The sequence below is a fragment of the Triturus cristatus genome, chromosome 1_2 (genome assembly GCF_964204655.1).
Source record: "Triturus cristatus chromosome 1_2, aTriCri1.1, whole genome shotgun sequence".
NCBI classification, from domain to species: domain Eukaryota; kingdom Metazoa; phylum Chordata; class Amphibia; order Caudata; family Salamandridae; genus Triturus; species Triturus cristatus.
In genome coordinates this window covers 186758247-186782270 of record NC_140580.1, presented here as the reverse complement: position 1 = coordinate 186782270, position 24024 = coordinate 186758247, and the positions used below count along the sequence as shown (strand labels likewise).

General features: G+C 43.3%; 1 protein-coding gene across 2 annotated transcripts in view; it reads right to left on the bottom strand.

Moving 5' to 3' along the window:
• Window positions 1-24024, bottom strand: part of LOC146867033 (VPS10 domain-containing receptor SorCS1-like) — a 3068338-nt gene that overhangs the window by 788494 nt on the left and 2255820 nt on the right. For both annotated transcript variants that reach the window (XM_085603449.1, XM_085603451.1), the window contains exon 9: window positions 17611-17790. In XM_085603449.1, coding sequence (XP_085459575.1) covers window positions 17611-17790 — 180 coding nt within the window. The remainder of the gene's footprint in view (window positions 1-17610; window positions 17791-24024) is intronic.

Genomic DNA, 24024 nt, shown 5'->3' with positions numbered 1-24024 from the left:
CGTCTTGCTCACAGTGGAATCTGGTGGATTCTTTGCTGCTGGGCTGGAGGATAAAAAAGCAATCTTGTAATGTGCTGCATCTGAAGTTGATGCTCGTTTATCAACCGTAAGGTACGTAGTGTCCACAAGTAACTGAATTGGTAATATATCACCCTCTGTGACAATACTCTCTTTGACAATTGATTACTAGGTTTCTTGAAGCTCCGTTTCTGTGCGTATACTTCCAACAAGTGTAGACCTCATCCAGTTTATAATTGATGGTGTCTCTTTTGAATTTCCTTGGGTTTTTTTTGGATTTGTTTTGCATACCTATTGAATTTTGCTGTGAGTTCATCTAAAGTTATGCACCAAGGGTCTGGTTCCAAACACACACTGAGCTCTGAATTGATACTGTGTATTTCCTCTTCTAATTCCTCCAACACTTTTGATAATTCCTCAATGCGAGGAGTATTACATCAAGCAAACACTTGTTTAAGACCACCTACCAGCTTTCTATGAAGTTTTAATTGAATTTAAACAACATATGTTTGATGGATATCATCAAACCACATGGTATGCGCTTAACTATATGGTATTGTACCAAAGTTGTAGCATGTAGTCAAATAATCTAGTTGTTCCAGTTGTTGTGTAACATTCCCTACTCGTGGCCCAAATGTCCTTGATTCTTGAAATAAAGAATAGATTTCTAGTGCCTCTTCTGTAGTGTAGACTTTAGTGTCTGCTTTCATCTCTGTTATGTGTGCAATTTCTTTAAAAGACATGATGACAGGTGCAAAATAACTGAATAGATAGAAATCGAACAACTTGATATGTATGTTATAAAATACTCAGATATTCCTTGATCATGAACATGAAATAAACCATAATTAACGTAAGACACATTTTTTTGTAAACATAAACTATGCTTTAGCGTGCTCCTATGGTGCGAGCTCTGCCAAATGCTTAAAAAGTAATTCACACAGAGCTGGACTCCAATATGGAGGAGACCCAAAGCGCACAACATTATAGCCCCAAGGCTTTCGATATGTCCAATCTTTAATTCCACTGGTTAGTTTTGAAACAGACTCTCGGCCATTTTTAAATTTCTTTCTGTTATTGGATTATATGTATTATGAGTGCGTTATCTTCTTGAAAACGAAAAAATATTTAGGCTATTACTCCATTTCTAGTTTTGGGATATTGTTGATTGGCAAGTCTGTTTTTCATCTCTATCACATGACTGCATGGACTGACGCCATGTTATGCTTTAAAACACTTATGGTGTCAGGGATGAATCCACAGTGTGGTGTGTGGTGGCATGGTCGAGAGCTGAGCGCGTATCACAATCGATTGTCACTATAAACTAAGTGATTTCACGTTGCATTTGACGCTTTACTCAGTAGTATTGAGTACACCATTATGGTACATTTTTAGTGGGCACTTGTTATTGACAGTTGGCACGGCACGGGCACCGTTTTTAACTATTGCATCAGATTTGGCAACTGGATTTGCTAGAGACCCAGTACTCAGCACCCAGGTAATGGATTCCTGTTACTGTGTTTTTTGTTCATGGCAATTTGCAGTAATGGTTTCTACACTGGAGTATTCACGTAGAGTGCCGAAGTTTCAATCAATGCTTTATCGTATTTCACAGGAGTTTCTATCCGCTCCTGATCTTAACAGTGTCAATATTGAGCATTTCTGATAACACAAGGTGATTGGTGAATCACTAATGTTCTGGATTATTCCAGTCTTGTAAGTAATAGCCTATAAAGCATGGCATTTACTAGCACATTGGCCCATCGGGAACATTGGTTAATTATGGTTGACAAGTGCATGGAAGTTACTACAAGTCATGATCACAGCATATAGCTGCAGCTTGCAATTTGCGCAATGCGGGTTAATGAATTGCATGAGCTGCACTACAGGTGCTTCATTGGTGTCACCGGGTAGAGGGGGTCACCTTATCTGCTTGTTGATGTTTTTTTTTGATTAATTATAGATGCATGTTTTCTAGGGATTACTCCCTGAAATGGTCAACTGATTTTGGTCAATTATTAATCTCAGATCACTTTTGGTACATGTAGGATAATAATAAGCGTGAATGTTTTGTATGTAGAAACACATGATTTTTTTCAAACAGGCACATGCGCGTTGTCTTTTGGATTAAGTTTGACCTTCTGTTTTTTCTCAGTTTCTCTGATGCCCTACAAACTGCCCTAATTGGATCTTTTTCATGTCTCTTACTCCTACCATATTTACCACTGATTAAGGGTTTTCCAGAAATGCGCTGGATTTTGGACACAATCACTTGCACAAGAAGATTGTTACATTGATGTATCATCACAGCTCGATTCTGCAAATGTGGAGCACCATTTGGATTGAAAAATGTAAGATGTCTTCAACTTGCTTTAACCCTTTTGATGCGCATGACGGAGCGGTTCCGTCATGCGCATCGGTCACGCTGTGCAGATGACGGAACCGCTCCGTCACGGCCCCGCCCGCGCAACGAACCTTCAGCACGACGCGGTAATCCGCGCCACGTTGAAGGGGTTAATAAATTGTTTGAAGAGCTGTAAAGTATGAGTTTCTCACGGAGGAGAGTTTGTTTCAACACTAACCAACGGTATTATAGAATGGACATATAGGAAGTCTTAGGGCTATGCAGTTGTGCGCATTTGGTTTGGTCCATTATTAGGGTCCAGCTATTTGTGAATGACTTTATGAGCTTTTGGCAGAGCTCACACCATAGCAGCACGCTAAAACATAGTTTACATTCACAAAAATTGTGTCTTATAATTATTATGGTTTATTGTATGTTCATTATCAAGAAATATGTGAATGCATTGTAAAATATATATCCAACAATACCTTTTGCCAGGCCTAAACCTTCCTAAATACATATACGTCACCCCTAGGGTAGGCTACCAAACAGCCCATAGGGCAGGCTGAAGTATATTTATAAAGTTGGAGATGTACTTTTAACTTTTACATGTCCTGGTAGTCAAAACTCTTACTTTTTTTTCACTACTGCAAGGCCTACCTCTCCGACAGGATAACATTTGGTGACCTTATTACATTTAATAAGTGATAACTTTCAATTGGGAGTAACTAGGGAAGTTGTGTTTGGTTTCTAAAAACTGTCATTTAAAACGTTCTTTAATGATAAAGTTTGGTTTCAAGTCACAAGTTTAAATATGCCATTTTTAGAAAGTTGTCATTTTCTTGTCCCAACCATTTGGTGCCTGCAGCCTTTATCCTGTATTACATGACTAGGTTTAGATGGCAGTTGGTCTTTGTGTATTACTCCCATACAGTGAGACAAAGTGGGAGATTCTGTATTGTTAAGATGGGCCACCTCTGTCAGGATGATGGCGAGGAGTGCTCACCTGCCACACTTGATCATCACAAAGACTCTGCCACAACACACTCACAAATGTTTTCACACTAGTCTTATGTCCCCCCAGACAAGCTGCGGCCAGGTCAGGGAAGAAAGAAATTCTAGACACCTCTGTAGGGGGAAGGCTCTAGAAGCTTCTCCCATTCCAAAGTGGGCACCAGGTATAAATAATAGACCTTCAGACCTAATTCTTCATACACTTCTGCACTTGTGGAAGACTCATAAGAAGGCCTGCTGTGCTGCTCTACTGCAAGGACTGCCCTGCTATCTGAGTTAGAAGAACTGGACCCGCATCTTGAACCCAAGTCTACCAGACTGACTTAAAAGACTAGTTGGCTAGCTTCTTGATCAGAGCTAAAGGGATAGACAAGTATCTAACCATCTGACCACTGCACTTGGACTCTGACTGCTGTGAGTTCCATAAGTGGAGATCCTCTAGTCCTGGACCCTTTAAAGTGGGGCAAAATAGTCTCTGTCAGCCCACCTTGGGTCTCTACCATAACAGATGTAGTGTGATGGAGCTCTACGCAGTGCCTCATCGAATCAGATGCAGCATGATGGAGCCATCATACAAGCCTGCATTACAGCCCTGGCAGCTCATTGAAACCTTAGCTGTGTGACACATCCTCGACACACACATCGCAGCTCCTCATCAGAATGAATGCAGCAGGCAACAGCCTCGATTCAAGCCCACAATACAGCCCTCAAAGCTCATGAGAACCGCCGCTGCGCAATGCATCCTCGACGTGGACCTTACATTGTACCTTGGGACTGCTTTGTGGTTCAATGCTCCACACACAAATTTAAGATACATTTCTCAGCGGGACAAACTTGATCCCTGTATCTGGCCCGTGCTGCATTGCAGTCGGCTTGAAGTTGTGACTTATCTTGGTCGAGCACCCCCAGATAACCACAAATGGCACTGTGGTGTTACACACTATTTTTACCTAAACCTTTACAATTGCATATATCTTTCTAATGATTGGATTACTGCTGTTTTAGTGTAAAATGATTTAATAAATGTTACTTTATTTTTAAAACAGGTGTGGCAATTTTCTTGTCTTGTGTTTTTATGTTAATATTGTTTAAAATGCTGCATACTTTACATATTGTCTCTAAGTTAATCCTTACTTCTTTGAGCCAAAATACCAGAAGGTTAGACACAGCTTAATTTGAGATTTGCTTGTGTTTCACCCTGAAGAGAATAGTGGTTGCTACTTGGGAAGGGTGTCATCCCCCCTCAACCAGCAACTCAGTACAGTATAGTATGCATATGTTCCTTATGAAAGCCCAAAATGGCATCACTCACAGCTAAGTTAGCCAATGACTGACGTGAGCGGTCCCATTGCCCTATGCTTTATGCTGCAGTGGGAGGAAGAAAAATGTGAATTAAACAACAACAAAGAAATCGATGAATATAGCTGGTTGAAAGCGCTATAAATAAGTATATTATATGTATCATTTTAGTAAAATGTAACATTTGTTGCTAATGCCAGATCTAAAACGGTTCCATACTTTCCACAGTTACAGCAATCAAAATAGTGCAAAATTGGCCCTGTATGAGATTAAGCAACAGGAATAGTTCAAGTAATTGTAATATAACATGTTTTTGTTATGCTGTCCATTTTAATAATAATATTATACACCATTTGGGAAATACACAGGATTCTGCGCACTTATACTTTTCAGTACAGGAGTTAACCTATTCCATATTAACACTTATTGCATAACTAATTAAAATGTATGTATTTATAAGAATTGTTACTATTGTCAATTTCAACTGCAAGAGAGAGCAACAATTACATTTGTTTCTTTTAAGGGGCTACAGAGAGAATAACCTCCATGCTTGATGAGTCTTCCATAGTCTCAGGTTACCGCACCAGGTACCTTAATTGTATATATTTGAAGGCTAAAAAAATAGTTCATCTGCAATAAGGTGCTGCCAAAAGCTGTACCATGGTAAAGGTCTGTGACAAGTATGGCAGTTTGGAATTTTTCCTGCTGGTTATTTTTTGTGCATAGTGGGCCTCATTTATGAGGTTTTGGTGCAGGGCAGTGTGGCAAGGAATCTTGCTGGGCTGCCCTGCAACAAAATGAAAGGGCAGGAATGCGCTGTATCTATGAGATACGACACATTCCTGTCCTTTTTCCCTGTTCTTGTGCACAATGGGCTGCCATACACCAATGCATTGCGTTGCGGGGGCTGATTGATTTTGTGCAGGAAGCGACACTTTCCTGCACAAAATCCATCAATTCAGGCGATTTCCTCTTTCTATGTGTGCTGCAGAATGCAGCACACATAGAAAAAGGAAAAAATGAGGAGAAATGAAAACATTTCTCCTCTTTGCGCGTCCCCTGTGGTGGCGTTAGATTCTGACGCATTCCCAGGTGTACGATATCTTGTAAATCTGGGAATGTGTCAGATTCCATAGGTTTTTGGTGGGAACACCCACAGCAACACCCAGGAAATGCCCCTTTCACACAGTGTTCAGCGTGAAAGGGGCACATATTTACAAGGCCATGAAAAGCCATGTAGCCTTTTAGTTATGCCGGGACACATTGCACCACTGGAACGTCAAAAAAGTGATGTTCCGACGGCGCAAAAGTTCCGCAAGGTGCCTCCTAAATGAGGCCTCGAGAGAGGAAGGAAGTTTGGAGAGGACAGCCTACGACAGTGTGTTTTCCTTGCTGGTTTCTCTTTGAAACACTCTATTTTCTTTTACAAAATTCAGGATTTGTTTTTTTAGTAAGATTATCTATCAAATGACTCTTCTTGTGCATTGCTTTCACTAGTGCTAATGTGAGTGCACCCAACCTATAGCTCTAACTGTGCTCAGTGCACAATGTTTAGAGACAGTGATTTAAAGTTTCAATAAGCTCTACTGGCATTGTATGCCAGAGTCCTCTCAGAATCATTTAGCAAATTCTGCCCACATTTTCCCATGTCAAAAGGGATACAGTAAACCTAGTTGCACGATTTCAAGAAAATGCAAATATGGGAATTATGATGAAATAAAGCAACCCCAGGGGCCTTCTACAGTTCACTCCCCACAGTGAATGTCTACATTAAAAGATATCTAGGGATAAGTGTAGCCAATACGTGCCCTGCCTTAGGGCCAACAAGTGACAGCTTAAAGCAATGTGCCAACTGCTCTGCCAGATCTGAACAAGGCATTCTCCCCTCTGTTCAGAGAACATACCTAGGAAACGCCTAAGATTCAGGTATATACATACTGGAGAAGAAAATTGCCCACATTTGTATTCTCATCTGAAAGTACTGCACTAATGGGGAAATAATACCATACATAATAAAAAATCAGTTCGGCTGAAATAAATCTATACTGACTGTGATCACAAAGCAATTATAAAAGTGTTTTATAGCTGCACAAACAATTTGTTCAGTAACTAGTAATCTCACTTCTCCAGGTTTCATGTTTACTTTCAGTGTTGCCCCAAGCAAACTAATGACAATTTTCATTCTGCCCTTAGCTGAAAACAAATTAGACTTATTGGCAACAACATAAGTAAGGGCGCTTTGAAGGGTCAAAAATATGGGCAAACCATTTAAGAGTTAAAAAATCCTATATCACAGTAATTCCTTGAACTACAGATGAACCTTCATTTTTTTCTAAAACAAAACAGACACGTCTTGTCTTCTATTACAATTGATTTAAAATGGTATGTTTGAAGAGAAAACCAGGAAAAACACCAGCACTGTAAATCAGGACAAATAGCAATATTCTCGGAAAATACAAATATAATCGTCATTTATCACTACTGGTGAAAGTTTCAAAGACATTTATGTTATTAGGTCTTTGAATTGCAAACACAATTGAAAGCACTTAGTAAAGGCCAGTTGATCATTATCTGGTGACTTATTGCGGCTTTAACAAATGAGAATAAATTGTTGTAAAAAAGAAAATCATGGTGGTCAAATTTGATTTGTTTTCCCAGTCCTTGAAACACCTGTGTCGGACCTAACCCTTTCTGAAGGATTGATCCAGATTGTTGGTTTTTAGAAGTCTATGCACTTTTCCCTGCTAACCAGTGGTAACATGCTTGGGCTTCCTTGTTTAAACATGGTGAAATGGGCCCGATTGGTACATTTAGTTTTCTTGTAAGTCCCTAGTACTACATGTTCCCAGTGCTTGTAAATGAAATGCTACTAGTGGACACCAGCACTCATTGTGTCACCCAATAAAGTAGCCTTTTATAACAAGTCTCAGGTCAACCACTACAGCCTGCAGTGTAGTTTTAAATGGTCATTTCTGGCCTAATCTTTCATTTTAAATACGTATATGTCATCTCTAAGGTAGGCCCTAAAGGCTCATAGGGCAGGGTACATGGTATTTAGAAAATAGGACATGTGTGTTTAAGGTTTACATGTCCGGATAGCAGAGCCGTCTTAACAGCATTATCGGCCCATGCAAAGCAGTGCACTGGGCCCTGCTATTATACTTAATAGGTGCTAATTTCACACTGATGGTGGGTAGAGAAATTATATTTACACTCAAATTAATTGTAATTTAAAATAGTCCTTAATGGTCAAGTTATCATTTTTCTGCTATAGCCAACTGTGCCTTTCTGCTGGTGTCCTGGGTCACATGACTGTGAACGTCTCTGCTGCTGTGGGCTGTGTATTATTTCCAGACAGTTAGACAAAGGAGCCTAGGTGTGAGGGGAGAGGGTGTTCTTGAGAAGTTTGCTTGGGAGAAGCTGTACCCTGCTCTGATAATTCTACAGAGGGTTATGCCTGCAACACAAACAAAGGAACCGGAAACCAGGCCTACACTTGCTTCTGTCATCCTAGACAGTTTGGAGCCAAGACCAGGGGAAGGACCGACCAGAACCAGATTTGGGGGTTGCTCAGGGAATTCCTTCGCATAATGGCTGGCCCCAGGTAGAAAAGTGGGACATCCAGAACCTCTAATTAGAACACTACTGGACCTGTGGAAGAGTTAGAAGAAGGACTGCCCTGTTACTAGAAGAACTGTCCTGCTGCTTGAAGGACTGCCCTGCTGTCCAAAGAAGGATGACTGGACCTGCTTTACTTGATCCTAGGCTACTTAGAGTGACTTTGGTTACGTTTGCTGAATTCTTGTGTGACCTACAGGGAAACAACAACATCCAGAAGCCTCCCTGCAATTGCCCAACTGTCTCGCACCAATGTAACCAGCCTGAACCCTGCTGCTGGCCTCTGCAGGTGTGAGCCCTTATCCCAAAGAGTTACCTCTCAATTCCTGGACCCTTGTCTGGCATTGGTGTGAACTCCTTCTGAAGAAAAGGTGAAGATACAGACATGTTGGACTCCTTGTGAACATGAAGGGATATATTTTTTTGGCAGAGAACTGATCGCCCGCAACAACTGCAAACACAAAGCTCCTGCGGGACCTGGTCTTCATGTAGGCAGCGACGATCTGCAACAACCAGCAAAGCATTCCCTGCAATTTGCACTGACAGTAACCACACGTGATGATCAACAAACACGAAGCTCCAGAGATGACTGACTCTTCGAGCTACAGCAATGACTGCCCACCACATTCGGCCTGCTCCTTGCACTGAAAGCCACATCCTTGCGTCTCCACCAATGAAAATGGCATCCTTCGAGAAGGACTCTTGAGCCGGACTGAGCTGGACCCTATATCTGACCTGCACTCCATCATAGCCAACCTGAACTTTTGACATTCCCACGGTCCAGGACGACCAGATAACCACGAGTGGTACTTTGTGCTCTTGGTGCTATTTTCACCTAAAAGTTCAAAAACTCATATATTCTGTTCCACCGATTTTTGCTGTTTTAGTGTCATTTAATTAATAAAAATGTACTCTTTATGTCCGAATTAGTTTGAAATTTTTCTTGTGTTGTGTAACTTTATTACTATTTGAGTGCAGTATAAATACTTTGCACACTGGCTTTAAGTTCAGCCTGACTACTTTTGTGCCAAGCTACAAGAGGATTAAGCAGGTTCATTTAGTGACTTTTGCGGTTCAGTCTGAAAAGTATTGTGAATAATATTTCAAGTGGGTCCACACCCTCTTCAACTAATACTCCAATTTCCTACAGTAGGACTTTGGCACAATATTAAAATGGAGGGATATTGTTTAGTATTGAAAGGGATCTCAATCTTACATATGGGTGCTGGCCTCATGGGCACCTTCATTGACAACTGTTCAAAGTTACTGTAAAAATGAGCCCTTGCATAGGGGCTTAAGGCAAAGACTGCCAGGAGGAGAAGAGATGGTCAGATGAGCCACATCGCGTGCCTGTGCATGGCCAATCGATCATGAATAATTGAGTGTGGAAGACACAAGAGGAGAGAAAAGGGTGAATAAGCAGTGGGCGAAATGTAAAGTAAATAGAACTGACATGCAAAATATAGTCCTGAATGTTTTTTTAACATTCATGAAACACGATCATTCTAAGTACAGCAAACAAAATATTTCTGGAAATAGAGAGAAATAGAAAACTCAATGAAAGCTGAACTGTTCAACATATGTGAACAGAGTTGGCAGCCAGAGCAACACAACAGGCGCATGCTCACCAGTTCTTCGGTATAGGATCACATATGGTTCCAATGATTGGTGGCCGTGTAAAGTTTGCCTTTGATGATATGGTATGTAAGGTGGATCAGCAAGGATTAGAACCTGGTTTGCCTTGTCCCCGAACTTCATGTCTGGACCATGACCTCACAAATCTAGCCAGTTTGTGTGTCTCTCTCTCTTTGGACACACTCTAAGGCACTGTAGGTGTCAAAGGAACTGTAAAAGACACCACCATGGATAAAAGCAATTCATGGATGTCTTGTACTGCACAATGGAAAAGAACAAGCATTGGCAGAGCCACCAAGACTGGACTTGGCAAGCTACTGCAAAGGCCATTGATTATTTTATACTGGAGGTATATGCCACGAAAAAACAACAAAAAGGAAAAGGAAAAAAAATCGTGACCTAAATATTTATTTTAAACTTTATGAAGTAGGCATTTGTTTCTCACAAAACAAGAACAGAATAATGCACAACTGGCCCACTGGAGCCTTTGAGGCTAATGCAAAAGTCACGTTTCTCCAATACACTGAAATTAAGGAGCATTTTTTTTTAAAGTTCAATACGCACAGATGAAGGTGTCAACCCGGTGCTGCTTCAGGCATTTTTTTATTTGATGGCTTTATCAGGCAGCGTGCGAAGTTACACTATGTCCATTTGTTTCTAATTAATATATAGATTTTCTTACTTTCCATTGTCTTTCTCCAATTTTCGCTACCTGCTCTTCATTCACAGCCGCCCCGCTGGGAGTTTTCTCGAGACACGTTTCAGCTCTGATATAGCCAGAATAATCACATTTAAAATTACGTTCATGCCAGTTACAGTGGGAGTCAATGCTCCGGCTCGATAGGCGCCGGGGCCCTTCAATCTCTCGGATCACATTATTTTAAAGTGATCCTGCAAGGATCTTGCAGCCATGTAATGGAGGAAAAACGCTCTCCTCTTCCCACGGACTTTCACAAGCGCTCAGCCTTTGCAGTCTCTGTTTTAAAGAGCAAGAATTTTTATAAAATCGGCGCTACAAAGTATTCCATGCATCATCTGATAGAGTATGCGATCAACACCTAATTGACTTTTACTTCACATAACTAAACATATGTTTATTTTTGCAAATCCTGCGTTCCTATTTGATCCTCTAATACCGTATTGGTCATGCGTATGAGTCATGCATGGTGAGCTCTTATTGGGAAAGGCACTAACGCTACAGCACATCCCTTGTGCAGCACCAATGTATTCAACTGCTATCCTGCCGAGTCGTCAACTCAATAGCATGCTTAAGAAAATACTGCTGATTCAACATTTGTAGGGGGCAATTACTCATGATCTCATTTGGGGCTAAAGCTCAAATTCTATTATTTATTTATTAAGACCACACATTTAGAATTCATAGATGTAAACGTATGGACAATAAATTGGTTGTGAAAGAATGTTGATGCATTTTTTACGAAGAGGACATCTTGTACCATCAAGGCCTGCCTACAACCTAGGACCTAAATTATTCAGCTGTGACGATCCAAGGATGCAATGTTTGTGATAAGCAAGCTACATGTGTGCGGCTCTCCCACTAAGATATATGCCTGCAAATACTAATATAAGATCACTTTTTAGCAATTTAGGATGAAAGGACTGTCACGGAAGACTGGCAAAGGGGATAGGTTTGGGGACTTAAAAATGGATACCACCATCATTTGGTCACATATCATCCCTATCAAAAGGGCAGGAAAGACCATAGGGTTGAGCATTTGTTTTCCTTTTATTGCAGCCAATGCAAAGGTCTGTTGGAAACTTGAAGATGGCAAACTTTTACGATTTCCCTACTCCATGTGAACATTTCATTTTGGGAAAAGGTGTGTTGCATATATGCTGATCACCAACAATTATAACATTTACTAGGCTGGAAATAATGCTGTTCTCCTACGCAGACCTATTAGCACTCTCAAAAAGGTAAGCCTGGAGATATAAATTCTGGATACATTTGCCACTGTGCATAGAAAGTCTGAAAGGGAAACTTTCACAGAAACAGAACCTCCTGCATACATTTTCCAGCTTGACTGCAGTTGATCATACTGAAAAATATTTCACTGATAGGTGAGATACTCTTTAAGAACAAAATATCTTCACCTTTGGTGAAGACAAGCCAGGAAGCTCTGCAAATCAACTGCAGTGGAACAAATGATATTCTTGTGCAAAATCTTGCCAAACCTTTTCCATCGGATATACCTGGAAGGCCAGGTGCTTCGATTAGAGCCGGAGTGCGGAGAGATTCTCTGCTCATTGAGCCTTAAAGAGCGACCCTCTGTGAGCACAAACATATAATGGTGCTGCTTAGAAGCAATGCTGAAAGGTGCTGTGACACAGCCAGTAATCCTGGATTTTCTCTTCAGAACAACCTGTTAGACAATATGTACTGCACAAGTAGTTTTTGAAGGCAACCCTTAAAAGGAAAGGTCGAGCTTGAACTCTCCCTCAGTGAAATAAAGGCCTGGTATTACACTGTTTTCCATAGCTGCTTTAAACTCCCAATCCAGTCCTGCTAACCAGAAAGGCAATAACTGTGTAAATGACTGCCCTGTGCGAAAAACGGGGAAATATATTTAATATCGACATTCCATATACAATGCAGCTTTCAGGCTATTCAAAACCCCGGCAGATACACTCAGAAAATACCTTTTTGACACCATATTTGGTGCCTACCAATCAAATTAGATTGGAGGCGCAGACACAGGTTTGAACTTGTTCGTCATTTCTTGACAATCACAGTCTATCAACCAGAATGTAGTCCATCTAGTTCACCAGCATTACGGTTTTAAATGGGGTATACCCGCGGCTCATTACTATCTCCATTATCCTAAAAATGAAGCCAGGAACTACCTAAGGCTTTGGAAACAAGAACTATTTTGTGTCTCAATAGAACCAGAGTTGAAACTGTAGTGTACAGCAGGGATGAAGTAGGGTAATCTCAGCTATGTGCAGTCAATGGACTAACCTCCGCCCAAAATGTATGGAACGGAGGAGTAATATTTGACTCCTTTCATCCAACAAACAAGCGATGGTGTAAAGGGAACTAACTTCCAATTGCCTTACTCCAATAGTGTGTTCTGGTCATACTTTTATCCACTGACTGCAGGCCCTTAAGATTCTTGATCTCGCCCCCACTACCCCCAATCAAAATAAATCAGGGATCACCAATCCACTCTACCATTCCCAAGCTCAACCTAGCCTCCCCCTTAGATTGCTGCTAAACAAAAGCTTGGCAAATTTAAAAGGATCTACAATTCAAATGTCCCTTAATGGCATTCCACAATGTTCTCAAGAATGTATTTTGATAATTCTAAAATGGTTTAATCAGTACTGTGAAGTGGCTACTTGGAAACATGTTTGAGCTCTTGGAAAGAAAAAATATATTTTTAAATACGTTCAAAAAAACTTACATGAATAAAACTTGATCACAAGATATAACGTGTGAGGTTTGTCCCTTTCAAACGTTATCATGTGTTGAATTAGCATGTGAGTTAAACAAAGAAAAAGGCACTTACATCATGCATGCTCTATATCAGGCAAAAGAGGCACTGACTTACTACACTTGCAACCTGAGAAAAGAACTCAAGGCGTTTGGCCCCAAGGAAGTTGATCGGCTCTGATGGACCTTATCCATTCTTGCATACTAATATGGATTCTGAAAGTTTGGAAAGTGGGCAATCCTGTCGCCAGTTCCCTACTGCATCCCACAATCAATATTCTTCCTACTGGCTGATTTTTCAGGGGCAATCGAATTCCTGAGCTGCCCTCGTTCACTGGGCCCTGAGCTCTGCAGCAACCAGACTTGAGACCGGTGGTTGGTGACTGGAGATCCCCCAGGGGGCTGACCTCCTCTCTCATTTATCGACAGGTTCTGGTACTGCTTGACCAATGGGTACCCTGGGTGGCCTCACCTGAAAGTGCATATGCCACCATTTGAAACCAACAGGACACTAATTGTCCCCAGCTATGCAACATTCAGTATGTCGTCTCCCCCTGTTAGGTCCTCTGTAGGGCTGATGTTTCTGATCCTCGCCTGTTGCCCACCAGATTGGTGGCCATCTTAGACTGAGCTATTGGCCCTCTACTGACATCAGATTCTGTAAAGGGTGCCAACATTTTCATATTCTCCTATGAAACAGCTTCCTTGTGATCTTTAGGAGTATATAATCAACTACCATTGTAATTAATAGCAAGGGAGGATTCCCCTCCCTTTCATTACTGTGCTCTTCAGTGTGGTGAACACTCCAATTGGCAATCATTCCTTGAGTAATCCTGGGTACCTGGCGCTGCTTGCACACTCACTGGGAAGTGCTGGCACTGGGGTGCTAACTAGAGGCCCCACAAGCCGCTTCTTTATCATGCTCCATGAACGTGTCTGATGTAAGCAATACACGTCTTGGCCTGAGAGCCACCTTCTACAACCTTACACTCTCCTGAACTGAAAGTGTCACCTACTGAGCTTCTGATGTTGGTGGACTTGTGATTGCCATCTCCTGATGGCATTGAACTATCTTTTGGCTCTTGGAGGTCAGCCAGGAGGTTTGTGAGACTTCATCATCTCTTCTCACCACAAGACACTCTCTTTGACCCCCCTACAGATAAAAAAAAATCACCTGTTGGTCATTGATAGAGGTGATAATACCTGGGGTCCACTCTTAACTGGACCCTTCCGAACTACGAGTCACAATATTCTGCATAGCTTGCTTCATTATCTTTGCTCCCTCTCCTGCAGGCCATTATACTATATCCTTTACAGCTTCATAGCTCTTCTGTTGGAGTATAATGGAAGAGCACTCTTTTTTGGACATCATCACATATGTAAAAAAAAATTAAAAAAAAGTACACAACTAGATTTCTCTTAAGCTCTAGTGTGGAGGCCTGCCACAAAGCTCTCTGAAATTTCATAGGGAACATAGAATTTGTGCACACAAAGTATGTTCACAGGGCTCCCTAAGATAATTACCTGTTTTCTCCATCATGGTCACACACATCTGCTCCTCCAAACGTCTAAAAAACAAGGCATCTGATCAATATAAGGATCATAAAAAACCGCTTGCAGCAGACTTCTTGCCTGCAACCAATGAGGTAAGGAAATCATTTCTGGCTTTCCACCCACAACTAAAGAAACTCAAGTTCTGATACAGTCTCATTGCAATGGTGACCATGTAAGTCACTATTAATAGGGTCATAAAGGAATTCTTCAATTGGTCTTACCTTGACACTGTTTTAGACAACATGGAGTAATAATCTATGGACATTGGCCACAAAACCTCTAGCCCACATCAGCCAACTACAGAGACCCCGTACTCCGTTCACCCAACCAAAGCAAACAAAAACCTGAACCAAGATCCCCACCCTCAAAGACTGCCTTTCTCGTCAGCCTGGCGGACCAGTGGCACTGCCTCTGCACAACGGGACAAGTCCTGCTCACCCCTTAAAGATAATGACAACATTCACTGCTAAGCGGATGTCTCAAGATGTACTGGGACACCAAGTTACCAGTTTTTGTTGGTTAACATGTACCACCTCACCACTATTGTTATACACACATGCCGTTGGATTCTCCACCCTTTTTCTTGTGATGACAAACAGTGTACAACTTAGTTCTGGCCAGCCATAGAGTTGACTCACTGGTTATACGTTGCCGTTTTTCTCCAGTGAGACTATGATGATTTCTGTTGTGCGAATGCACATTCAGGTTCCTTACCCCAAACTTCACTTGTTGTCAAAACTTCTTCCTTGCTATCATACCATGGGTATACTTATTCCCTAGGACTGAGGTGTTAGGTGAATCATGAGTCCTCTTACTATCATTTATCACAATGATATTGGATTAAACAACTACAACAAATGACATCACATCAAATGCAATTCTCACATTCCTGGATTTAAAGAAAATGGATATCACCCTTCTGCAAGAGACCCACCACTCTCTTTTGGAATCTGAGGAGAGCCTGGGTCGGCCATGTTTTGTCTGCCTCCAGCGCCCACTATAGAAAGTGCAGTGGTGCAATTCTAGCATATCAAATCCTACCAATTAAAGTATGTAAAACGTGGGCAGGCCCCAGAAGGCACTATATTTTTGGCAAGTTACAAATCCAATCCAGCCATGGGATACTAAGTACTGTCTATGCTTCCAATGGCACTAAAATGAACTTTCTCTTTGGCCTAAACAGGTTCTTGATTAACCTTTGTCGTTAAAAGCTCATTATGGGGTGTGATTGGAATCTTATACTGGACCCTACTGTTGAACAATTCAGTCCCAGAGAACCCAGAAGGTAAGTGGATAGATTATTGCTGCATCTACTAGAAGAGTACTCTCTTCTGAATATTTTACACCCCTGAGACAGACCTTGTATGTTTTTATATTGTGTTGACGGGGCCAAAACTACAATTGACTATTTCTTACACTGTCTCCCCATGGTTACACAATTGTGAAATATTAGACAAGGGGCTATCAGACCACTCTGTTTTGCCCTTATCAATAATTTTTGGTCTTCTCTGTCCACCGTTACAACACGAAGAATGCCCATAGGGATATTTAAAGAACTGAAAGAAAAATACATGCCCATACTACTGCTGAACGAGTGGTATGTTACTTAATGAGAATGTTGTCTTGTTCATGCAAATCCTTTGGGCTTTGTGCAAGGCATTCATGAGAGGGCAATTGATGAAGGAGACAACCTCGCAGAAATGTGAACTATTCCAGGCACAAAAAGATCTGGGAGATCCTATTAAGGACTTAACTACCACATATAGGTCCTCAAAACAAATTTTCATTTTAATTGAATTGAATACATTAGTCATCTCTACTGTGAGCAAGCATTATCCCACCTGAACCTCCAATTTCTGCTGCCCTCATTTCCTGTCAAAGTGTCTACTATTTTGTTTCTACAATGGCTGCTAATTATACACTGCTGAGTAATTAAAGACCTTTGCCTCCTGATGCTCTCATTTCCTGCTAGAAAGTCAGTTATTTCGTTTTTGTTTATATGACAATGGCTGAATAATCAAGGGCTTGGTTTCCTGCTTCTATTTCCCTTCAGAAACCTGTCTTCAGGTTGGCAGGCAAGACTCTCCATATGCATCAGGTCAGGAACTGAGGAAGACTTATGCTAGGTACTTTGATGCTAATGTGATATTTCTGTTTTTTAGCAAGCGAGATGGGTGGACACGCAATTTCCATCGATCTTGAATATGTTCATACCCATAGTTATCCATACGGGGGAGAAGGGGGACCCGTGCAGTGTTGAATTATTTACTTTGTATTATTCTTTCATTGCATTTACAGCTCATGTGAGCTTGCTTGACAGTATTTCCTAATGTTTTATAAGATAAAGGCCAATACAGAACTGAAATACAAAAAAACTAAAATATCTCCAAGCTCTGTTTCACTGCTAAGCCCACTGTGTAGCTCATGTCATGGCACAAAGATAAATCAACATTTTTCATAATGATGTAGAAAACAAATATCCAGGCACACATTAAGCTATTGGGATTTGTCAAACTTGTTCAACAAATTTTTCTTGTGGTCAAATCAGGGAACTGAGACAAAGCATGCAAGATGTAAGGTGTCATGCAGTGTGAGTACACCACTGGGCTAGTAATCGGTTTGTGAACGCACTACTGGTCATGCAGATACAAAACAGTTCTCACTTCCCTCATACCTCATAAAGATCAATCATCACATTCCCTTCTGCACCGAGGCTGCTTTTCACATTCTCCAGGGCCAGTGTGAAGAGGACTCCTCGAGTGTCAGAAATGTATAAGTTGTATGTATCATTTTGATTCCATTCCTGGATAGCAGCAAACACTTGATGCTCGTCGGTGCTGATGACATGCATGTCCTGTAGGTAAAATACAAAGTAAATACATTGAGATCCACCCATCACTGTAAAGTGCACAAGTTTGTGTACAAATCGGACCGTTTTGGCTCTTCGAACAAGGCAGTTGCTTTTGCCTATGGAGTCTAGGATTAGTCAGGAAGCATTTACATTCAAAGTGATTGAATATTCTACTGTAAATATGAGTATACTCACTCAAATTGAGTATACATTTACTCTTGTAGGCAAAAAGCTAGAAAACATATATATATATATTTTTTTAAATGAGCGACAGCTAGAACGTGCTATCTTTTTCATGCAGTTTTTATAGCTTGAGCGCAGCCCAAGGGCATTGAAGTGTTTACAAATGTGCAAAAGTAATTTTATTATGTAACAGAATGAATGAACAAAAAAATAAAAAAAACCATAAAGAATTGTGTAGGTAGAGTTCCCACGCTCAATCACATATCTTTGAAGCTAGATGAGTTTAACCTCTTATTCAGAAATTTCAAGACATGATGTGGAGCACTGAGTTGGTAGAAGTGAATTCCAAATGTTTGTGGTGCTGCTCTTATGTGCAGGTAAATGTTTTGGCAATAATGAGCATAAAGGAATTGTTAGACCTGTCAGCCCTAGGGTGGTCCACTCGTTTTTTCCCTTGTCGCCTCATTTTTTTCCGCCATCTTTTTGTTGGCCCTAGGTCTTTGGGCGCCTTGCCACTGCTAAAAAGTGCTGAGGTGCAGGTGCTCTCTCCTAACAACATGGCCGCCACAGGCCCCTGCTACTGTGGAGTGGCCATTGCATACACATACTAGTGGTTAGGAGCAGGCTGGGACATTCTGATACAGTATCTTTTTCCATCCCGCCTTTTTGTCCCATAGACTATTATGTGGAAGCTCCTGGAACCTTCCAGCCCTGGGAGGGATTATGCTTTGCCGCCTTTGCAGGAGGGTCACCTGACTTGGGGTAAGAGGAAAGGAGGGAAACCTGACTAGTCAGTTGGGGCACCACTGGATCTGGGGGAACCTCTGCCGGAGCGTAGGCGGTTGGGCCTAGGGGAGAAACCTACACTACTGGGACTGAGTCTATCCCCGGTTGTACCCAAGTTAGATGAGGGACTCTGCCTGTCTACTGATCTTGCCTGGTGAGGGGGCAACCCGGGGGACCATCTCCAGTGTGCCGCAGGGACCCACCCTGCCTCTGATGCCTGCCAACCCCACACCCCTTCACCCCTCATAAGCTTGCCAGGGGGACCAGCCATCTACTGTCCCCAGCAAGATAAGGGCTGCCCTGAGACTTGGACTGACGGTGTGCACACTACCGGACCGCCAGGTAAAGCGCTGTGCCCTCTACGTGCTGTGCATGCCAAGCACGGGGCCTTCAAGGAACTGTGCCCACGCGCTGAAGCCCTTAAATCCCCGCCGCTGCTCGGGGACATACAACCTAGTGCTGTGGGAGCGGAAGCGCTATCTGCCCCGTTCACCGCCGCCGCCCTGGGTCATAGGATCAAGCGCTGTACTCGGGGAAGGGCTAACTACTGGCTCATCACCGCCGCGACCCAGGCCGTGGCTGAGCTGCGGGGATACCCCCCTACCGGCTACAGGACTCCAGCACTGTGCTCGGAAGCGAAGCGCCGTCACTGCCGGAGAGTCACCGCCGCGGCCCGGCGCCCAGCGCTCTGAGGCCCCGCTGTCATCTAAGCCCGCCGCTGCGGCCCCCGGAGCCAGGGAGGTCCGCCGCGGCAGTGCGGGAGGCCGCACGAGGCCTGGGAGTGTTCCCTTGCTGCGGATGTCATCGCCCGTGTTGGGAGGGAGGCGCGGCCCCATTGGTTCCCGCGGCCGCGCCCCCCCTAACAGCCGCCATCTGTTTGGCCCCGCACCCGGCCCCCAGAACGCCGCGATTCCGTTGGCTCCCGAGCCCAGGAGAGGCCCCAGAAGGCCCGGAGCTAGTGGTGAGCACGGATGTGGGGGCTCCAAGGAGAGCGGGAGCCCCCGACTTCTCCCCCACGCCGGGATAAGGACGCGGGCCTACCCAGAGCCGGGACTGAAGGTAACACCCCCCTTTGCTGACCCGAACTAACGTGGGCTGCCCGACCGTCTCCGGTGAGGGGCGCCGCCTGGAACTGTAAGGAGTTACAACAAACAATTGATGGACGGAATGCTGACAATGCAGACATTCTCCCCCAGTCAAGAGATCTGGGATAAATCCATCGTTCTTTTGCCCACTACACCACCCCAGTTTAGACATGGCCATATGCAAATCAGTCTTGACCCTGTGCCTCATGGGAACAGTCCAGCCCGAACTGCCAAGCCATGTCTTCCCTGGACCGGAATCAAGCATCCTAGGACCGGTTTCTGGCTATCAGCCGTCATCAGCCAGGATAGCTTGACTCCAGTGGCGTAGAGAGCACGGGTCCCACGTCTGGGAATACCCATCCCACTTAGGGCGAAAAGCGTTACAACAAACAATTGATGGACGGAATGCTGACAATGCAGACATTCTCCCCCAGTCAAGAGATCTGGGTTAAATCCATCGTTCTTTTGCCCACTACACCACCCCAGTTTAGACATGGCCATATGCAAATCAGTCTTGACCCTGTGCCTCATGGGAACAGTCCAGCCCGAACTGCCAAGCCATGTCTTCCCTGGACCGGAATCAAGCATCCTAGGACCGGTTTCTGGCTATCAGCCGTCATCAGCCAGGATAGCTTGACTCCAGTGGCGTAGTGAGCACGGGTCCCACGTCTGGGAATACCCATCCCACTTAGGGCGAAAAGCGTTACAACAAACAATTGATGGACGGAATGCTGACAATGCAGACATTTTCCCCCAGTCAAGAGATCTGGGTTAAATCCATCGTTCTTTTGCCCACTACACCACCCCAGTTTAGACATGGCCATATGCAAATCAGTCTTGACCCTGTGCCTCATGGGAACAGTCCAGCCCGAACTGCCAAGCCATGTCTTCCCTGGACCGGAATCAAGCATCCTAGGACCGGTTTCTGGCTATCAGCCGTCATCAGCCAGGATAGCTTGACTCCAGTGGCGTAGTGAGCACGGGTCCCACGTCTGGGAATACCCATCCCACTTAGGGCGAAAAGCGTTACAACAAACAATTGATGGACGGATTGCTGACAATGCAGACATTCTCCCCCAGTCAAGAGATCTGGGTTAAATCCATTGTTCTTTTGCCCACTACACCACCCCAGTTTAGACATGGCCATATGCAAATCAGTCTTGACCCTGTGCCTCATGGGAACAGTCCAGCCCGAACTGCCAAGCCATGTCTTCCCTGGACCGGAATCAAGCATCCTAGGACCGGTTTCTGGCTATCAGCCGTCATCAGCCAGGATAGCTTGACTCCAGTGGCGTAGTGAGCACGGGTCCCACGTCTGGGAATACCCATCCCACTTAGGGCGAAAAGCGTTACAACAAACAATTGATGGACGGAATGCTGACAATGCAGACATTCTCCCCCAGTCAAGAGATCTGGGTTAAATCCATCGTTCTTTTGCCCACTACACCACCCCAGTTTAGACATGGCCATATGCAAATCAGTCTTGACCCTGTGCCTCATGGGAACAGTCCAGCCCGAACTGCCAAGCCATGTCTTCCCTGGACCGGAATCAAGCATCCTAGGACCGGTTTCTGGCTATCAGCCGTCATCAGCCAGGATAGCTTGACTCCAGTGGCGTAGTGAGCACGGGTCCCACGTCTGGGAATACCCATCCCACTTAGGGCAAAAAGCGTTACAACAAACAATTGATGGACGGAATGCTGACAATGCAGACATTCTCCCCCAGTCAAGAGATCTGGGTTAAATCCATCGTTCTTTTGCCCACTACACCACCCCAGTTTAGACATGGCCATATGCAAATCAGTCTTGACCCTGTGCCTCATGGGAACAGTCCAGCCCGAACTGCCAAGCCATGTCTTCCCTGGACCGGAATCAAGCATCCTAGGACCGGTTTCTGGCTATCAGCCATCATTAGCCAGGATAGCTTGACTCCAGTGGCGTAGTGAGCACGGGTCCCACGTCTGGGAATACCCATCCCACTTAGGGCAAAAAGCATTACAACAAACAATTGATGGACGGAATGCTGACAATGCAGACATTCTCCCCCAGTCAAGAGATCTGGGTTAAATCCATCGTTCTTTTGCCCACTACACCACCCCAGTTTAGACTGTAAGGAAGCCTCCTCCTTTCACCACGAGGAGGCCCTGGGGGATTCTGGGCCTGAAAGTACCTGAGTCCGTGTCCCATGAGTGTCGCCTCACTGAAGGGGCCCCAATAGTGACGTCGCCTGGTTGAATAACATCCCAGGAAGGTTGTAGTGACTCCCCTCTCTGCCTGGGTTGCTGTTTTGAAGTCACCTGCACACTTGGATGCTCCTCAATGAATGTGCATCTATGCTGGAGCTAGAGTGGAGATAAGACCGCCCTGGAGAGTGTATGGAGGGTCACTCACGCTAGGGTTATGTGACTGAGACAGCTGTTACCCTGAAGTCACCTATATTGGTCATTTGAATGAAGTAGCCGTGACTCTGAAATTGCCTGCACGGGTTACCCAACTGAATTGTTGCTGTCCTGAGTTCCCCCCCGCATTATTCCCCTAAATGAAGTTGCACCTGTGTTGGGGCTATAGTGAACCACTGGTGGCCCAAAGAGGTTAATGGTGCTGTACACTTGAGTGCATTTATGCCTGGTTGATCTAAATGAATGAATGGTTTCCCTGCTACTCACTGATTTACGTAACTGAATGAAATGGTTGTTGTCCTATGATTAATGAATGTAGGTACCCAGATGAATTTACTGCTGCCTTGCTAAGTAACTGCATTATTCCCAAAATTAGTTGATGCCTCACTATTTGAAATAGATAAAGATAAAGAATCTTGTGTTTTACGAAACAACCTGTTGTGGTGTCCTTCATTGTGTGCGCGTGGTGGAATCCGTGTGGGTGAGTGCTGCACCAGTGCTTTACACATTGCCTTCGGGTGCCTTCCTACCTCGCACCAAGCTACCACGTTGGAATTGGTGACCCCAGTTCTAACAGGAATGATCTACAACAGTGGTTCTTAACCTGTGGTCTTGGTACCCATGGGGGTCCGCAATGCCGACTCAGCGAGCCTGCGGCTGCTTGGAAGATTAAATAATATTAAAAGACCAATACATTGTATATTAATAAAGAAGCAAAATGTAAAATCGAATATTTTAAAACGTTCTGTAAATGTTAGGGAATTCGACATTGAAGGCTAAAAATTAAGCTGGTGTGCTCTGATTTGTGGAAGCAGTGCAAATGCAGTAAATAAAATATAGTATGGATGAAGAGTACCATCAACTCAATCTGAAAGAACTCCAATCACCCATTAAATTAGAATTTTTTCTTTTATTTTCATTTGTTTGTGACTCAAATTAACTATTTCATTATTTATGTGGGTTTTCTAAATGAATAATTGTTTCTGTATTTTTGTGTATTGTTTTGCGGTTCAAATCACAGAAATAGCTTAGACCGGGGTCCCTGGCTTCCGATAATGTCTATGTGAGGGTCCCAGAGATTTAAATGAAGATTCAGTGGGGGTCTACAGAAGTCAAAAGGTTAGGATCTGATCCCATTAGAACTGAAGGCAGAATTTTATATTATGTTAAAAATTAACCAGAGCTTTTGACTGCCAAGATTGTTCTGGTCGCTACTTTGATAGAGGGAGTAAATCCATGAAGATATTTCGAATTAAACTGTTTCCAAAAAAAGATGGTTTTCCTGGAGTTGGTGGTTTGAAAGAGGGCTTTCTTCAAATAAGCAGCATATGCCAAAATGGGTTGTGTGCCAGCACCTGGGAACACCTAAGCATATGACACATGAGGAGCCCTTCAGTGGCCGAGGCCAACTACACAATTCATATGATATCATACAATTTAAATCTTCTGTAAAGGACATCAAGGAGCGAATGGATTAATTTCATGTTTGTGTTAAGCACAAATTCTAATGGATAAACTAGACGTTGTATATTTTATTTGTATTTTATTGGAAAAATCAGAAAACAAAGTTGCAACTGTGATGGGGCACAACAGGAAGATCCTGTTATTCTATAATTGCCAATGGGAAGGGGAGCTGCTGGTCTTAGGCATCAACTGCAAAAGAAAACAGAAAAATAGAGGAGATCTGCCCATCTCACCCCATGTAACCCGGGAAATACATCTGGAGCACAAAAACAGTGGTGACTGTAGGGACAAAAAAATCACCACTTTTTGAATAATAAGGA